The sequence below is a fragment of the Thunnus albacares genome, chromosome 22 (genome assembly GCF_914725855.1).
Source record: "Thunnus albacares chromosome 22, fThuAlb1.1, whole genome shotgun sequence".
NCBI lineage: Eukaryota > Metazoa > Chordata > Actinopteri > Scombriformes > Scombridae > Thunnus > Thunnus albacares.
In genome coordinates this window covers 8960186-8975847 of record NC_058127.1, presented here as the reverse complement: position 1 = coordinate 8975847, position 15662 = coordinate 8960186, and the positions used below count along the sequence as shown (strand labels likewise).

At 37.7% G+C, this 15662-nt stretch overlaps 1 protein-coding gene across 1 annotated transcript; it reads left to right on the top strand.

The window, feature by feature from the left end:
- The first annotated feature begins 895 nt into the window (after positions 1–895).
- On the top strand, positions 896–12466 carry sb:cb1081 (sterile alpha motif domain-containing protein 9-like). The gene is made up of 9 exons (XM_044342516.1): positions 896–953; positions 5519–8054; positions 8439–8476; positions 8566–8627; positions 8826–9040; positions 9160–9413; positions 9539–9661; positions 11290–11407; positions 11582–12466. Exons 1-9 carry the CDS (start codon positions 933–935, stop codon positions 11596–11598), a joined length of 3384 nt encoding a protein of 1127 aa, XP_044198451.1. The 5' UTR covers positions 896–932; the 3' UTR covers positions 11599–12466.
- Positions 12467–15662: the final 3196 nt, after the last annotated feature.

Here is a 15662-nt window from a genome sequence, read left to right as displayed (position 1 = left end):
AGTGATGATTGTAAACATCTACAACTGAGACATTTTCTTACTTTCTTAAATAGTTACCAGTAAAAGCTTTATTTCTGCAAAAATAAATCTGCTCCTTTTTAAAGACAAATGTGTGGTATTGTATTGGTTGTATTTGCACATTCATACACATTAAGAATTTCAGATGAAATTGATTAAATAGATAGAGCATGAATTATTACTAATAACCAGACGCAACAATGTATACCCCTTCTATGTGGCACATACTGTTGACCTGCTATCTCCCCCTAAACATCCCCTGTCCCCCCTTGAAAAAGACAAAAATAGGTCTTTTGTGGGTCTCAAGGATCAAATAAATAAAAAAGTTTAATGTAATTTTTGTTGGTTACATTCATACTATGATATTTTGATTTCAGGAAGTGGTTAAAAGTGGATCTTAGGTTCCAGAATTTTCTTTCTTACATGATTATTATTCCTTTCATAGACAAATATTGTATGTTCATCAAAATATACAACTAATTTTTTAAGGGCGATAAGAAAACCTGCACAACCAATGTGCATTTTACAGCATATATCATTTATAAAGTTCTTTTTCATATGGGTGTTGACACACATATTGCGTCATCCCCACAGCAACCCCAACTTGAAACATGATCCCACAGCTCTGAGTTGTGGTGTTTTACTATTTGACATACTGTATAAAATCACACGTGGGAGTGTAATACAAACTGATATCTGTTATAACCACTTTTTATACTTACTTGATACTATCAATTGTTTTTACATTTTTTCAAATGAGTCTGACAGATTAGTGCTGTTCAAGGACACCACAGTATTTGATGTAAGTAGGTTTGAGACAATGAGGGGATTGTTTTGGCTGAAACGAAACTGAAACTCTTCAGAGTAAATAGAAAGGAGGAGAAACGGGAAACGAAAGACAGATCACACAGAGGATGAGAGTAAAGTGGGTTGAGGTAAGCCGCTTCTGATATTGTTATTTTTTTTACTTTAAAGCACTTTATTGGTAGTCGCTAGAATTATGAGGCAATATAACGCACAAATTCTGACACAGATTAGATGTGTAGTATTCCTGTTTGGCAAAAAATATAATTGAATCTTAAAAACCAATTTAAGCATTTGAAAGATAATTTTGATTTTCATAACTACATATAAGTACAGAGGTTTCTGTGGTTATTTTGCAACAGTCTGCTGCTGGTGGCACAAAGTTGAACGATCGTATCTGGCGCGCGTAATTGTGCCTTGATAATGCGCATTATCACTCCAATTAGAGACTGCAGATGAAACAGATACCAGCCGCCTTCAGATGGTTTTACAGAGAGTCACCACAGCAGAGTAAAGGCTGACAGTATACGATGCTAGCTGTTGTGGATGACAGATGCTGGAAAGAATCCTCATTCATTTTCATTCAGTATCGCTGGGATTTATGCCATACCAGAAAAAATATCTGGAAAGTTTATTGATGAGCTAAACCCGAAAAAAGAGGTTTGTGTGATTTCAGAGAGGTTTGTATGTGTGTGCCTTCACCAAATAAAGTGACAAAATATTAGGGAACATAAGTGCGTCGAGCTTTCAACTTGCTCTGACGAGGAGAGCAGCGGATTTATTCTCGACACCCAGATTGCAGTGCGCTGCTGGATTGGCATCGCCACACCCTTTAATGCGCCTTTCCTCCCACTGTGGCGCACCGCGAGACACCAACCGGCGTAGTCCCAGAGCGTCAAACATCGATGTTTTATCACGCCCCTCGGCGTCTGATACCGACGCACCGACGCACAAGGCATCCGTTATAGCGTCTGTCGAGACGCACCAGACCTCCAACAAACTCCAATGCAAAGCCATCCGCGTCATTATTATACGCTCAGAGCAACTGCTCTGGTGTCATGCCGAGTTCCGCTTACCGAGAACTGCATGCACCTCGCGGGAGCGCGCACAGCTAAAGGGAAACTTGCATACCAGACATTGTGATGATGTTTTATGGCAAAGTAACGTTACTGTTTAAAAACAGTATTATCTTCTTTGTCAGGTTCATCTGAAATCAATGTTTTATTAGATTCAGTGTTAGTAGTATTTCCTCAATATGATTAGTCTGAAATTTACAAGGTTTCCTTGATTAATCTCTCAATATTTAGGGCAAACTCTTTGGTGTTCTTTGTTGATGTGTTTTTAAGCATAGGGTTTCAGATAATTACACTCAAATGAGGTTTTTAAATGCAGAAAAAATAATCTGGGGTGTCAAATTCACTCTGTCATAGTCGATCAAATAAAGTATGTGATGAAAAAATGTGATTCCTATCAATTTTGATTTAAAGTGTCATTACTGAGTGTTAAGGGGTGTGTGCATTATTCAGCAGAACTGATTGTTGCTGCCGGCGTAATGCATCCCCTGTTATTTCAGCTTAGGTCATTATTAAATTTTTGAAATTCACACTATGGAGCCAAAACAGCCATAAGTATGTACTGGTAAATCATTTGGTTCATAGATCTTCAGAAATAAAGTTATTGTGAGGATGCATTATTCAGCAGGTGTATTCTATTACCTGCTGAGAATTACATCCCCTCCTTACTCAGACAAAGTGAGTGTTACATGTATGAAATTAACATTGTCGAACCAAAACGGCCTAAAATATGAGTTGGTAACAGTGTTTTCCAAACCAGCTCGTAATACCATAATGTAAGATGGACTCTGTAATAGCGCTATAAGCTCACTATCAATGTGGACCCCTAAATATTTGTAAGAAGTGACCTCTCTGATGTCATGGCCATGTATGGCAACAGAGCTCTAGTCTCCAACTGATCTGGGATCCAACATAATTTCTTCAGTTTTGTGTACATTAATGTGCAAGTGATGCTCATCACACCAGTCCACAAACCTGTCCACTTCAGCTTCATAGCTGGCAATGTTGGAGTTACTTGTAAGTAAACTTAGGGTAACAGTGAGAAAAATTGATTAGGCTGAGAGCTGACACAGTCATTTGTATACAGAGTTGCTTACTACTGTATCAGAAAATGCTGAATTAAATTTCGCTTGTTGTGGCCTATTTGATCAAAAAAGGATTAACCTTCAACTGAACTAATTTTTTAAGCAGGGTGTGTGGATGAATAGTATTAAAAGCAGAGCCAAAATCAATAAAAATCAGTCTGGCATATGCAACAGGATTTTCTAAGTGCTTCAAGACAAGGTGCAGTATTGTGGAGATGGCATCATTTGTGCTGCAATTTCTTATATAGGCAAATTGGTACTGATCTAGGGATGGCTCCACATCCTCATGTTGTTTCTCTGTTATGATCCTCCATTGATTTCATAACAATGGAAATTAAGGTCACTGGCCTGTAATCATTATATTCCTGGGGACAAGACTTTTTGGGAGCTGGAATTATAATGGTCAAATAAGAATAAAAAAACAATGACTGTCCAGCTTACTTTAAATGGAAGTCTATGGTGTAGAGGGGCAGTCGAAAAACCATCCAAGGCACTCTGATAGTGGGTTAAAAATCCTTAATACATGGACATACTAATGCATTTCGACTCAGGGAGTCTTCGTCAGGATATTAAGTGCAATGAAGACTGCTCCTCTACACCATCGACCTCTGTTTAAAGTAAACTGGATAGTCATTGTTTTTTTATTCTTATTTGACTACTTGCCCTATTTCTGAAGAGCACTTGATTTTTTTTACTTCAACATTAGCAACAATAGTTTCCCAACCCAGTGCAGCACTCCTTATTTTTTTCCTTCATCATAAGTGACTTGGAATTATAATGGATTTTTTTCTAATGCTCTGGCACTGTGTGTGTATCTATAGAGAGCTGAAAGAGTTGATGCCAGGCTGATGTGGGTTCCTCAGCAAAATGTTAAAAGCAGACATGCCATCTGGCCCCATTGCTTTGTTAGTGTGCATAGTTTTAAAAGCCTTGGTAATTGTACATGGATCTATTAACATTCTGTCATCACAAACATTACAAGTTACTTTAGCTAAAACTTAACAGCATTCCTGAAAAGTATCAGTTTTAAATCGCATATAAAAATGATTCAGTTCAGTTTTGCTGTAAGCAAACAAGGGCTTCCTTCTGGAATCCATACTGGTCATTTCTCGAATTGAGTCCCAGAGTTTCTTTGTGTCAGATTTGTACAAATCTTGTTTTGCCTATTCCTTGCGCTGTGTCTGTGCTGCCCTCAATTGCCGTTTGAGGCCCTCTTGTACAGCCTTCAGTCCTTTAGTGTCTCCTGATCTGTAGGCCATTTTCTTCCTATTAATACATTCCTTAATTCCTTTTGTGATATAGGTTTATTATTTGGATATCTCTTAATAGTTTTCTGAGATATGGCAGTGATTGATTCTGTGACTATGTCAATATCTGCATCCTGGAAGAAAATGTCCCAGTGTGTGCAGAAAAAGCATCTTCTTAGCTCCTCTGTATTGTCACTAGATCACACTTTTACAGTCTTAATTACTGGATAACTGGACTTGAAGACTGACCGATAGGTGGTAAGCAGCTGGATAACATAATGATCAAAACTGCCAAGAGGAGGCCTAGCTCTCTCTGAGGCTGTGTAGGCATCTTTAATATAACCGTAGTACTTGTCAAGAATGTTGTTCCTCATGCTGCACTTAACATATTTGTGAAAGCCTGGCAGGGATTTCTCTAATCTGCAATGGTTAAAATCACCTTGGATCAACATGGGTTCGTCAGGCTTATTTTGTAGATGCTGGTGGACACAGTCTGTAATTTGACTACTGGTAGGTAATATGTTCACAGGGTGTCTCTAATTGCAAAGTTATGGCACCACCTATCTTTAACGTAATCACAAACCCCTCCCCTCTTGTTTTACCAGAGTTCATCTCTATCAGAGTGTATGTGGGAAAACCAGTCGATTTGTATATAATTGTCCAGCACGTCATTGCATCATCTGTCCATAAAAACCAGCAAGCTAGACTCACGATACTCAAAGCAGGTTCTGACCTGTGCGCGCAGTTCATCCAACTTGTTTTTCAAGGAGCAAGGGTCACAGAGTTGCCTAGGCCCCACTTGTTTCACCTCCTGGCACGGCAAGAGGCCAGTCTGAACTGCCGTAGTAGCGTGGGTATGTCAAGGAGCTACAGCTTGCATCTCATAGAGATGCTAAAGGGTGCCTTGTGCGTCGCTCTCAGATGCTGAGGGATGTAACAAAGCATCAGTATTTGACATCCTGGGAATGAGAACAGGTTGGCTTGATGGTGCACCACTGCGCTTCGTGCCCTGCGCCAGCATAAAAATAAGGCCCTTAAACTCCTGTAAAAGTGTCACATGCAAAATATCACTTAAAGTATTAGCAGCAATATGCACTAAGTATCAAAAGTGAATTTACTCATTAGTTAGAGTGGTCCCTGTCAGTGTTATATTGTTGAATTACCGAGTCATGAACTTGTTGAAGTGAAGCTAATTTAACCTATTGTATATACTGTTGGATATTTTAAATTGTGCATCATTATATAAATGTTGCATGTAATTTTTTTCTTCTCCTTTTTGACATTGATTAAGGAACAAGACACTGAGTCCAAGATGGCAAGTGAACTAGCCCTGTCCACTGCTAGAAGTGGAGAAATTTGTGTGGGAAGAGAAATGAGAGATTCCTTCTCACTGTTGGATGTTCTCTATGCAAATCAGTTCAAAGGAGAATCTTTAGATCCAAAAGTTGTTGTGCAGACGGAAGAAACCTTTTACAGAGGTGCCCCTCCCGAATGGTTAAACTTTCACATTAGTGAACAGGCCGAGTCAGACGGCACTGGAACTTCCTTTATTAAACGAGATGGATACGATTCACTTAAACAACAAATTCAGAACAAAAGAAAACTTCCAGGAATATCAACTGTTAAACTGTTCCACCAACCAGGATGTGGGGGAACCACACTGGCCATGCAGGTGTTGTGGGACTTGAGGAGGTCCTTCAGGTGTGCTGTTTTAACAGGCTCAACCTCCGACATCATGAATGTTGCAACAGAGGTGGTCCATCTTTTCACAGCAGGCAGTCGAGGCAACCAGAACACTGTGCTGCTGCTACTGAATGATGAACACATTCTGGAAAATCTCCAAGACAGCATTATGGAAAAGATGGTTCAACAGAGGATAGTTACCAATATCCCTGTGGTAATTTTCTTCACCTGTGTGAGAAAGGAAGTTTTACAGAGTGACCACGTTATCCTACAAAAAGCACTCTCTGACACAGAGAAACAGAAGTTTGATGAGAAAAAGAAAGAGCTGAGCAGAAAGTACAGGGATAAATGTGGACAATTTCATGGCTTTAACATAATGCAAACTAATTTCTCTCAAGCGTACGTCAAACAAGCATGCACAGTATTCAGTACAGTCCAAAGAGCAAATAAACCACTGAAGACCCAGCTTGCTACCTTCCTATCCCTGCTGAATGCCTATGTACCAGGCTCATATCTCCTGGAGTCTCAGTGCCTGGAATTCCTCAAACATGAAGACTCCATCCATGGACACCTTTCACTGGAGGACAGAATGGAGCCCTTTAGTCATCTCATCATCACCTTCCAGCATGATGTCAGATCTGGAAAAAAAGTGTGCATGGCTCACCCAATGATAGCACAGTGTTGTACTGAATTGATGGGTGAGGCAGATGTGACCAGAAGTGACACAGCAAGAAGCTTCTTGAACTCTCTGTGTAGAGATGAGATTCCTCCACGTTTGCTTAGTTTCGTCAAAGACATGCTGACCAAAAGAGAGATGAAAGTAGAAGAGAACCCAAAGAAAAGAATCAATGGTAATGAGATTAAAGAGGACCGAGAAAGGTTTTCTAGACTGATTCTCGATATTCAAAGGAAGGAGAGCGAAGTCCAGAGTGCATCAGTTTTAAAGATGGCGTCAATGATATTTTTACAAAATCCATTTTTCCCACAAGCACTTGCTCGTTTTTATTACATCGAACTAAAAGACTACAATCAGGCAGAAAGGTGGGCAAAAGAAGCAAAGGAAAGAGATCCCAAAAATTCATTTGTTGCTGATACACTGGGCCAAGTCTATAAGAACCATCTGAAGAACAAAGAGTTCTCTGCTAAACCGAGAGAAAGTTTGAAACTTGCCAAAAAGGCCATTCAAGCTTTCAAAGATGAAGACCAACTTGCTGAAAATGAACATGGTGCAGACATGAAAGAAGATGGCAATACCAAAGTCTCACATATTTTTAACATCAGAGGGCAGTTTGGTTACCTGCAGGTTTGCAACATTGTTTACGACCAACTTGTTACTCAGAACGAAACCTGGAAAAAAGTTCTCACCCAGAATGTGTCCATGGGCTCTGTCCTGGGATCGTTAGGAGACAACAAACTCTACAGATTTAATGGTCTAATAAGTAGCCTCAGAGACGAGGTCGAGAAAAAATGCAACTTTTTAAATGCCTATCTAACTTTCTCAAAGCCTGGCATTCAAAAAGATGATCCATCATACATTCAGAAGGATGTGTCATCATGCTACTGTAAATATACTGAGCATCCACTACCTGACCTGATTAGAGATGTCATGAATACATTTGGAGATAATGTGGAAGAGAACATGTCACCAAGTGATGCAGACACCCCTGAACCTCCCATTGTTGGTCTCCTCAAAGAGTGGCCTGGGGACAACAACAGTCCCTCTGACCTAATGCTGTTCGTTCAAAAAATTAATCACTCCTATGACTCTGCATATGCAAAGTACTTTCAATCAAGGTACCTTTGTCCCTTATTTTACCTTGGTGAAGATGAGGCTCTGAGCAGAATTGCTCCAACAAACAATAGTCAGTTTTTGCTGGAGAATGATGACGCAACAACAGACTTCATCAACTACATGATGAACAATGATAAGATTTTTAAAGATCTTAGGGTCAACAAAAAACTCTTGAAATTTCATGGAGTAGTCCAAAACTACAAATTGTTTGCAGCTATAGGGGGCATGAAGGTCATGGTGAATGCAAACATGCGAGACAGCCTCTGGATTCAACGTGATGTTTCCTTTTACCTTGGATTCACCATCAGAGGTCTGGTAGCCTTTGGCATCCAGACAGAGAACAACAAACAGGGTAGGAAAGTCATTAGAACTAAGACCATAAGAGTTGATGACTTCAGTAGTCCAATTAAATATGATTTCTTCCTCTATTTGTTGAATTGTATGCTTACTTCATTTACATCCACACTGGATGACAAACTATTTTGTTTCACATCAGCTGTCAGCAGAACAGTCTCTTGATTATATCTTTCACTATTTACCAACAGTAAACTTTCTTTCCATGAAGCTTCCAGTTAAATATTAGATAACAGGAAATAATCAGGAAACTGACTATGTGTCCATGCTTTACACTGTATCAGCAAAATAGCAAACTATATAGTGTAAAAATTCATATTTTACAATGAACAAATGTTAATATAATGTTATGTGTTTCTATCTGCTTATGTGTCATATTAAGGGCCTACAAGAAGCTGTGACTCTTGTGGCAGTGTCAAGGTAAGAAAGATTTTTGTCGTTTTTTTAAATCCAAAATGGTTGATTCAACAACAACAACAACCTCAAAAGTGTATGGTCTTCCAAAATAGGACTCCAACTGGACAGCAGCCACACCTGAGCGCAGAACAGAGAATGCTCTCCCGGTCTACAGGTAAGAAAAACATCTTCATTACAATACCACAACACATGGAAAGTATGAAAAAAAAATCAAAACTGTGAATCTTTATAACATTTTTAACCACAAAAGTAAAAATGGGATCCACCAGATATCCTTCCATCAATGTTGTATTTGATTCCATTGCATTTGATGGCAAAGAAGAACAACACATTTTCCTTGTCACAACCTTAGGATGCAGTCTGAAGCAGGACACTTCAAATGCAGTGTGTCTGGGCTGCGCTGGGTTTGTAAGAAAAAAGTCAGCTTCACATACCAGTTTAAATCTTGGGAGGAACACTGGCAGAAGCTGAACATGGTGCATTGCAAACCAGGAGGTCCCCTGATGGATATCACTGTCACTGACGGAGAGCTTGATGAAGTGCATCTCCCACACTGGGTCTGTATGGGTGAGTGAACATGATGATAACAACTACAGAATTGACTCAGGTTCTTCAGCATGTGTATAATTATTATGACACTTCTCTTTTTTCCTGCTAAATGTCTTTCCTTCTTGTATCATGACCAGATGGCTTAGCTAAAGTTTCAGGCAAGTTTGCAGTTCTACACAAAGGACAATCTGGAAACTTTCTAGAAGAAGTGTCTGAGGTCACATCTTCACATGTCAGATTATTCCAGCCCAGCAGCTTCTCTACAAATGCAGTCCTGATAAAAGCTGGATTTCCAATGAAAGCCCACTGTAACGTGTTGATTTATCGGACCAACCAGAAGCAACTCACATTACACATTTATGTGATCGTTTGTGATCCTGCTCGACAACAGGTCAGTTCAGTTGTCACAATGATCATTACATACTGTGTGATGTATTATCAGCAAAGGATACATTTGTTCTTTAAGGTTCAAGGTGACCTTGAGGTACATTTAAGAATGAGATATTTCTTTTACAGGAAGTGGAGCAAGTGGAAAGGGCCAGGGGATCTAGAATGATCCAAAAGCCAAACCCAGAGAAATCCCTTGAAACACTGGAGTCATTCATCCTCACAACTGATGCAGACTCTGCAGAAATTTCGGTTTGACATTCTTTTAAACTAATACACAGGTTTACTGAGTTTACTAGTCACTATATACCATGGGTGCTTACAGTATCACACCATAACCTGTTTTGAGCTACAAGATATAAAAGTTATTTATTGTTATACTCCCTATTGCTACCAAAAGCTACTGAGGATAAAATTAAATCAGTGATCAGAAGATTGTTCTGTTTATTATTGGTATAATGGTTGATTCATCCAGGGTCAACCCTATCTCCTAGAAATTACGCTTATATACTGCTAAATTGTTTTTCCAATTATGTGCTGTAACAAACATATTCGCTGCCAGAATTTTTTTTTTAAATGAACAAAGCGCTTCATTTGTGTACTGCACTTCGGACATACAAGATACAGGATGTTGACACCAGAGACAAGGGTTTCCATCCTGAGTCCTGTGTGTTGTTAGGTTTAGGCAACAAATGCACTTTGGTTAGGTTTAGAAAAAAATTATAGTTCCGATTAAATGTTAATAAACACATTGTGTCTCATCATCCACTGCAGACTTTTTTCTGTATTACACTAAGACCATGATCTTTCCCTACATTAACCAAGTACTGCCAGCGTCTAAACATAACCATAACACAGTTGAGTATTGCTGATGTTGCTATCAGCAGATATTGTTGTGCAAGATCATATATTTTGGCAAAAAAAGTTGGCACTGCACATTTTACTCATACCTTCAGTATCAACATTTTAGCAACTTGCCAAATACATTAAAGGGGACATATTTTGCTTTTTCTGGTTTTCTGTCATTTATATACTGTTATGATGTCAGATGTCTATGTCAAACCTTCAAAATTTAAAAACTTGAGGTTAACGTATGTAGAAATGTTCCCTGCAAGTCAAAAGCCAGGGCTTCAACCTGCTCTGAACACTTTGTTCGCAGTATTCTTTTCTACTTTGCCGACAAGCTGACGTTGGATCGTCCCACATGCTGATAAATAGCCGTCCATTCCGTAGCCTTGATTACTAAGGCTGTTACTAACGGGTTTTTTTGTGTTGTTTGCATTGTCTGCTATCATATTTCGGATCAGATTTGGGCTCAAACATGTACGGATGTATTAGAGAAGTTTCCATTTCAAATAAAGAACAAGAAAAAGTAGAGAAATCCTACGACTATAGTTTGTTTCATGATTTAACATCCTGAAAGTCTTCTGTGACGCAGCTTCAGGAAGCTAACCAATCAGAGCAGAGTGGGCTCATCGAAGGGGGGCCTTAAAGAGCAAGGAGCTAAAACAGCCTTTTTCAGACATAGGCTGAACTGAGTGGCTGCATAAATAAGGAGTTTTTTGAACTGTAAATCATGCAAAGATATTCCAGTGGGGCCCCAGAGGAAAAATGTGCACAATATGTCCCCTTTAATATTTTGTCATTACAGTATGATAAAATGTATTTGCTATTGCAATTTAGTCGTATATAAACATAATAACAGTCTGTATTTCAGACAAAAGATGGTAATTTCCCTTGAAGTTAGCCTTGTTGAAGAAAATGTATGTGGAGAGAATTAAAGTCTTAGTTAAAGCTGGTTTGTTCTTTGTGAGGAGCATGTCTGCATGTCTACTCTAATTTCTTAAAGCCCTGTTTTTCTCTTAATATTTTTTCCACAGGTGGTACACAGTACACCAAATTTCTTTAAGGTGTTCATTAAAAATGCAGAGAGTAACGTTAAGCTCACACTAGAAGATGAAGAGAAGCATATTGTATGGACCTGTGCAATATCAAAAGGTTAGTGGTTATTAAATATTAAAGATTTCCAACACCACTATTTATACCACCTTAAATGTATTAAAAAAATATTATTTTTTAGTGAAGCAGAAACCTTGTGTTCTGAATATATTTCAAGCAAAACATAAAAGCACCAACTACAAAATTAACACTTTATTCTGCATTCTATTCCAGATGAGTACCAAAACTAAAACAGTGGAGATAAACACCATGAGGAGGTAACAAAAGGAGGTGCATTCTGAAGAATTACATCGCACTGAAATTGTATTGTGTCATTTTGTGAGGAGTCACAAAATGACTGAACATCTGCGTATTCTGACTTTAGTTTTTGCAAAGAATCTATTCTGTGATTTATTTTATATCTTAGGTTCCAGATTTTAGCATTTTCTTTAATGAATTATGAGATTTATAAGAGGCGACATGCAAATAAATGAAACAAAGAAAAAATATATTCTTACTGTAAAATAATTGCAATATTTGGCTTTTAAATGTTATTTTTCCTTTCTTCAATGTAAATATTCATTGTTTTGCAAGATTTGTCAAGAAAACCCAATTAAATGGTGAAGGACACACTTTGGTGCATTTTTAAAGGCACAGATTATGTTTTTTAAGTGTGTTTTATATTGTGTGGCACAGTTTTAAGAAAATGTTCATATGTAAGGAATAACTCAATGACTTGTGATTTTGCTGCAATGTGCTTGACTAAAGACTAAGAAAATAATAACTATGTATTAGTGTGATGAAAGAAGAGATTGAAGCTGTGTTCTGTTATTAGTACAACTAAAAACCCAACAAAATGTCATCAGCTAAATGGTTAGACCAGATTAATGTGACATGACAAGTGTTTTGATATAAGATGGGTCAATTACTTTAATCCTTTGTCATTGATTTTTTTCCCCATGTTACCTCTGTCCTTTTTTAATTTTGTCTCTATAACCAAGTAAGTATAGTGTGAATCTATGTATGTATTGATTATTTTCATTTTCTCATGATGTTGATATCTACAAATGAGACATTTTCTTACTTGAAATAGTTAGTAACAAAAGTTTTATTTCTGTAAAAATAAATCTACTCCTTTTAAAAGCAAAAGTGTGGTATTGTATTGGTTGTATTTGCACATTCACACACATCAAGAATTTCAGGTGAAATTGATTATAGAGCATAAGAAGTCTATACATTATACATATATATCAATATAAAATGCATAGACTTATATTCTCACAGTAATATCCATCATTTTATTCAAGTCTCTTCTTCCTGGCCTGGAATAATACAAAGTACTGTTATTTAATGTTAATACATCTGCTCTTATTGGGTATTCAGCCTCACCGTGTTACTGACCATTTGACACAAATCCACAGTTATCAAGATTCAAAATTATTTTTATTCAGGTAGAGAGTCATTTTTTAAAGTGTCCATCAACTCCTGCTGCTTTTCTGACACAATGAACAATCATCTTTATGGGAACATAACCGTTCCACAGAGTTAAATAAAATTCCTATGTTTATAGTGTAGCTCAGGAGTTATAACCATTTTAATGTATTATATAAATATTCCATTAAGCCAGAAAGAAAAATATTTATTATAATAGTTGTTATAGCTTATTTAGACAAGGCAAGGCAAGTTTATTTGTATAGCACATTTCAACAAAAATGTGTTAAATTGGAAATAAAAATAAGCCAAAATAGAATAAACAGCTAAAACAGGAGAATAAAAGTTACAGTGCAGGGCAAGATATTAATCAAAAGACTGAAATTTGTTTCAGCCTTGATTTAAAAGAGCTAAGAGATCAAGCAGACCTGCAGTTTTCCGGGAGTTTGTTCTAGATATGTGGAGCATAAAAACTGAACGCTGCCTCTCCATGTTTAATTTTGACTCTGAGAACAGAAAGCAGACCTGTCCCAGATGACCTGAGAGATCTGAATGGTTCATAACATAGCAGCAGATCAGAAATGTATTTTGGCCCCAAACCATTCAGTGCTTTATAAACTAACAGCAATATTTTGAAATCAATTCTTTGACAGACAGGAAGCCAGTGTAAAGATCTGAGAACTGGAGTAATGTGATCCACTTTCTTGGTCTTGGTGTGGAATCGAGCAGCAGCGTTCTGAATTAGCTGCAGCTGCCTGATTGATGTTTTAGGGAGACCTGTAAAGACACCTTTACGGTGGTAAAGGCCTACTGAAGATAAACGCATGGACAAGTTTTTCCAAATCCTGCAGATACATAAGTCCTTCAATCCTTGATATATTCTTCAGGTGATAGTAGGCTGACTTTGCAATTCTCTTAATGTGGCTGTTGAAATTCAGGCTTGAGTCCATGACTACACCAAGATTGCTGGCTTGATTTGTGGTTTTTAACATTACCGATTGAAGCTTAGCACTGACTTTTAATTTATTCTTCCTTGGCTCCAAAAACAATTACTTCACTTTTATCTTATATTAATTGAAGAAAATTCTGGCACGTCCAAGCATTGATTTGTTCAACGCACTTACTCAGTGCTTGTATTGGACCAAAGTCCCCTGGTAATACAATTATGTGAATTTGTGTGTCCTCTGCATAATTATGGTAATATATTTTGTTGTTTTCCATAAACTGAGCAAATGAGAGCATGTAGATGTTGAACAGAAGAGACCCCAGAATGGAGCCTTGGGGAACTCTACATGTCATTTTTGTCCACTCAGATGTTTTATTATCTATAGACACAAAGTAGTCCCTGTCCTTTACGTAGGATTCAAACCCATTTAGAACTGTGAGAGAGAGTGCCACCCAGTTTTCCAGTCAGTCTGGTAATATGTTGTGGTTGAACGTGTCAAATGCAGCACTGGCATTTACAAACTGTGCTTCTTGACTTATTTCTCTCTCTGGTCTAGAAAAAAACTGTTGCTAACTGTAACATCATGCACTGTAACATCATGTTTTGCGAATTGGAGGAAGTGCACTCTGACTCATAACAGGAAAAAGACTGAAAGTGCGAGTTTGCGAAAGTCACACAACTCTGTGGAAAAAGCAGATGTCAGCCCAGAGACACAGCTAAGGTCTGTTGATATATATTTTATAGTTTATATAGTTTTACCTTAAGTTATTTTAACTATATGATTGTGGTAAATTCTTAAAGATACCCCAGAAAATAGCTAGAGACATCCTTGTCACATTTGGGACCTGCTGTCCAGGCAGTCTTTGATTATTCCTTTTAGTTTAAGGAAGCAATTGTTTGCTGCTTTTTAGTGGAAGTGGGAAAGTTAACAGAAATATTTTGCCAAGCATTGGTTTGACCTTGAAGCATCTCTCATATTAAACTGGCACAAAGGCCTATTGACGGAAAATACCTCCACTAAACTCTTACCTCATTTAAACCCATTATGAAATCTATGATTGATGAAAAATAAACACTTGATTTATTTAATTTGTTGTGTTTTGGTCACTGGTTAATGCAGTCAAACAACGTGAACATTAGCAAGCAGTAAACAGCAATGCCCTATAAAAGACCAAGATGTCAGGTAAAGACACAAACAAGACACTTTTGTCTACATCAAAAAATTTAAATTTCACTAAGAACTTGGTGGAAATGTCAAGGCAGGAGATATGCATTTACAGTGTATGCTAACCCCAATGCTGAGTTCACCCCTCTCCCAGACTTAACTCAGTGTACTCCTGTTACAAAAAGGGACAAAACTGAACCTTCACAGTCTAAGTTACAAGATGATGTTGTGAGGTTTGGGGCTGAAAAAATCAAAGAAAATGTTAACACTCTCACAGCACTGATAAAGAAAAAATATTGATACCACTGAAGCTTAAAGGGAAATATCAGCTGTTCTTTTCAATGAGATCCAAGATATAAAAACAGAAAATGGTCAAACAAGCAAATGATTACCATCAGAAAAGAATAACGCTGATGAAAGAAGGTGAATGAGATGTAACTCTATTACAGGTAATATGTTGTGGTTGACCATGTGTCGAATGCAGCACTGGCATTTACTGCAATCACAGACTGTGTAATTGCCTTATAACTTACTTCTCTTTCTGGTCTGGAAAAAAAAGTGTTGTTTTGCAAGCTGCAGGAAGTGCACTCTGACAAGCCAGATCAGGGCAGGGTCCCATGACTCATAACAGGAAAAAGACCTTGAAAGTGTGAGTTTGGGGAAGTCACATAACTCTGTGGAAGAAGATGTCGGCCCAAAGATACAGCTAAGGTCTGTTGATATATATTCTAAAGTTTATATTTTATAGTTTTCAATGAGATCCAATATATAAA

Excerpts from the sequence above, each read along its gene's own strand:
- sb:cb1081 (XM_044342516.1), top strand. The coding sequence starts at position 933 with ATGAGAGTAAAGTGGGTTGAG. Across the intron at positions 9,041-9,159 it reads CCCACACTGGGTCTGTATGG|ATGGCTTAGCTAAAGTTTCA; the intron begins GTGAGTGAACAT and ends TATCATGACCAG. Across the intron at positions 9,662-11,289 it reads CAGACTCTGCAGAAATTTCG|GTGGTACACAGTACACCAAA; the intron begins GTTTGACATTCT and ends TTTTTTCCACAG.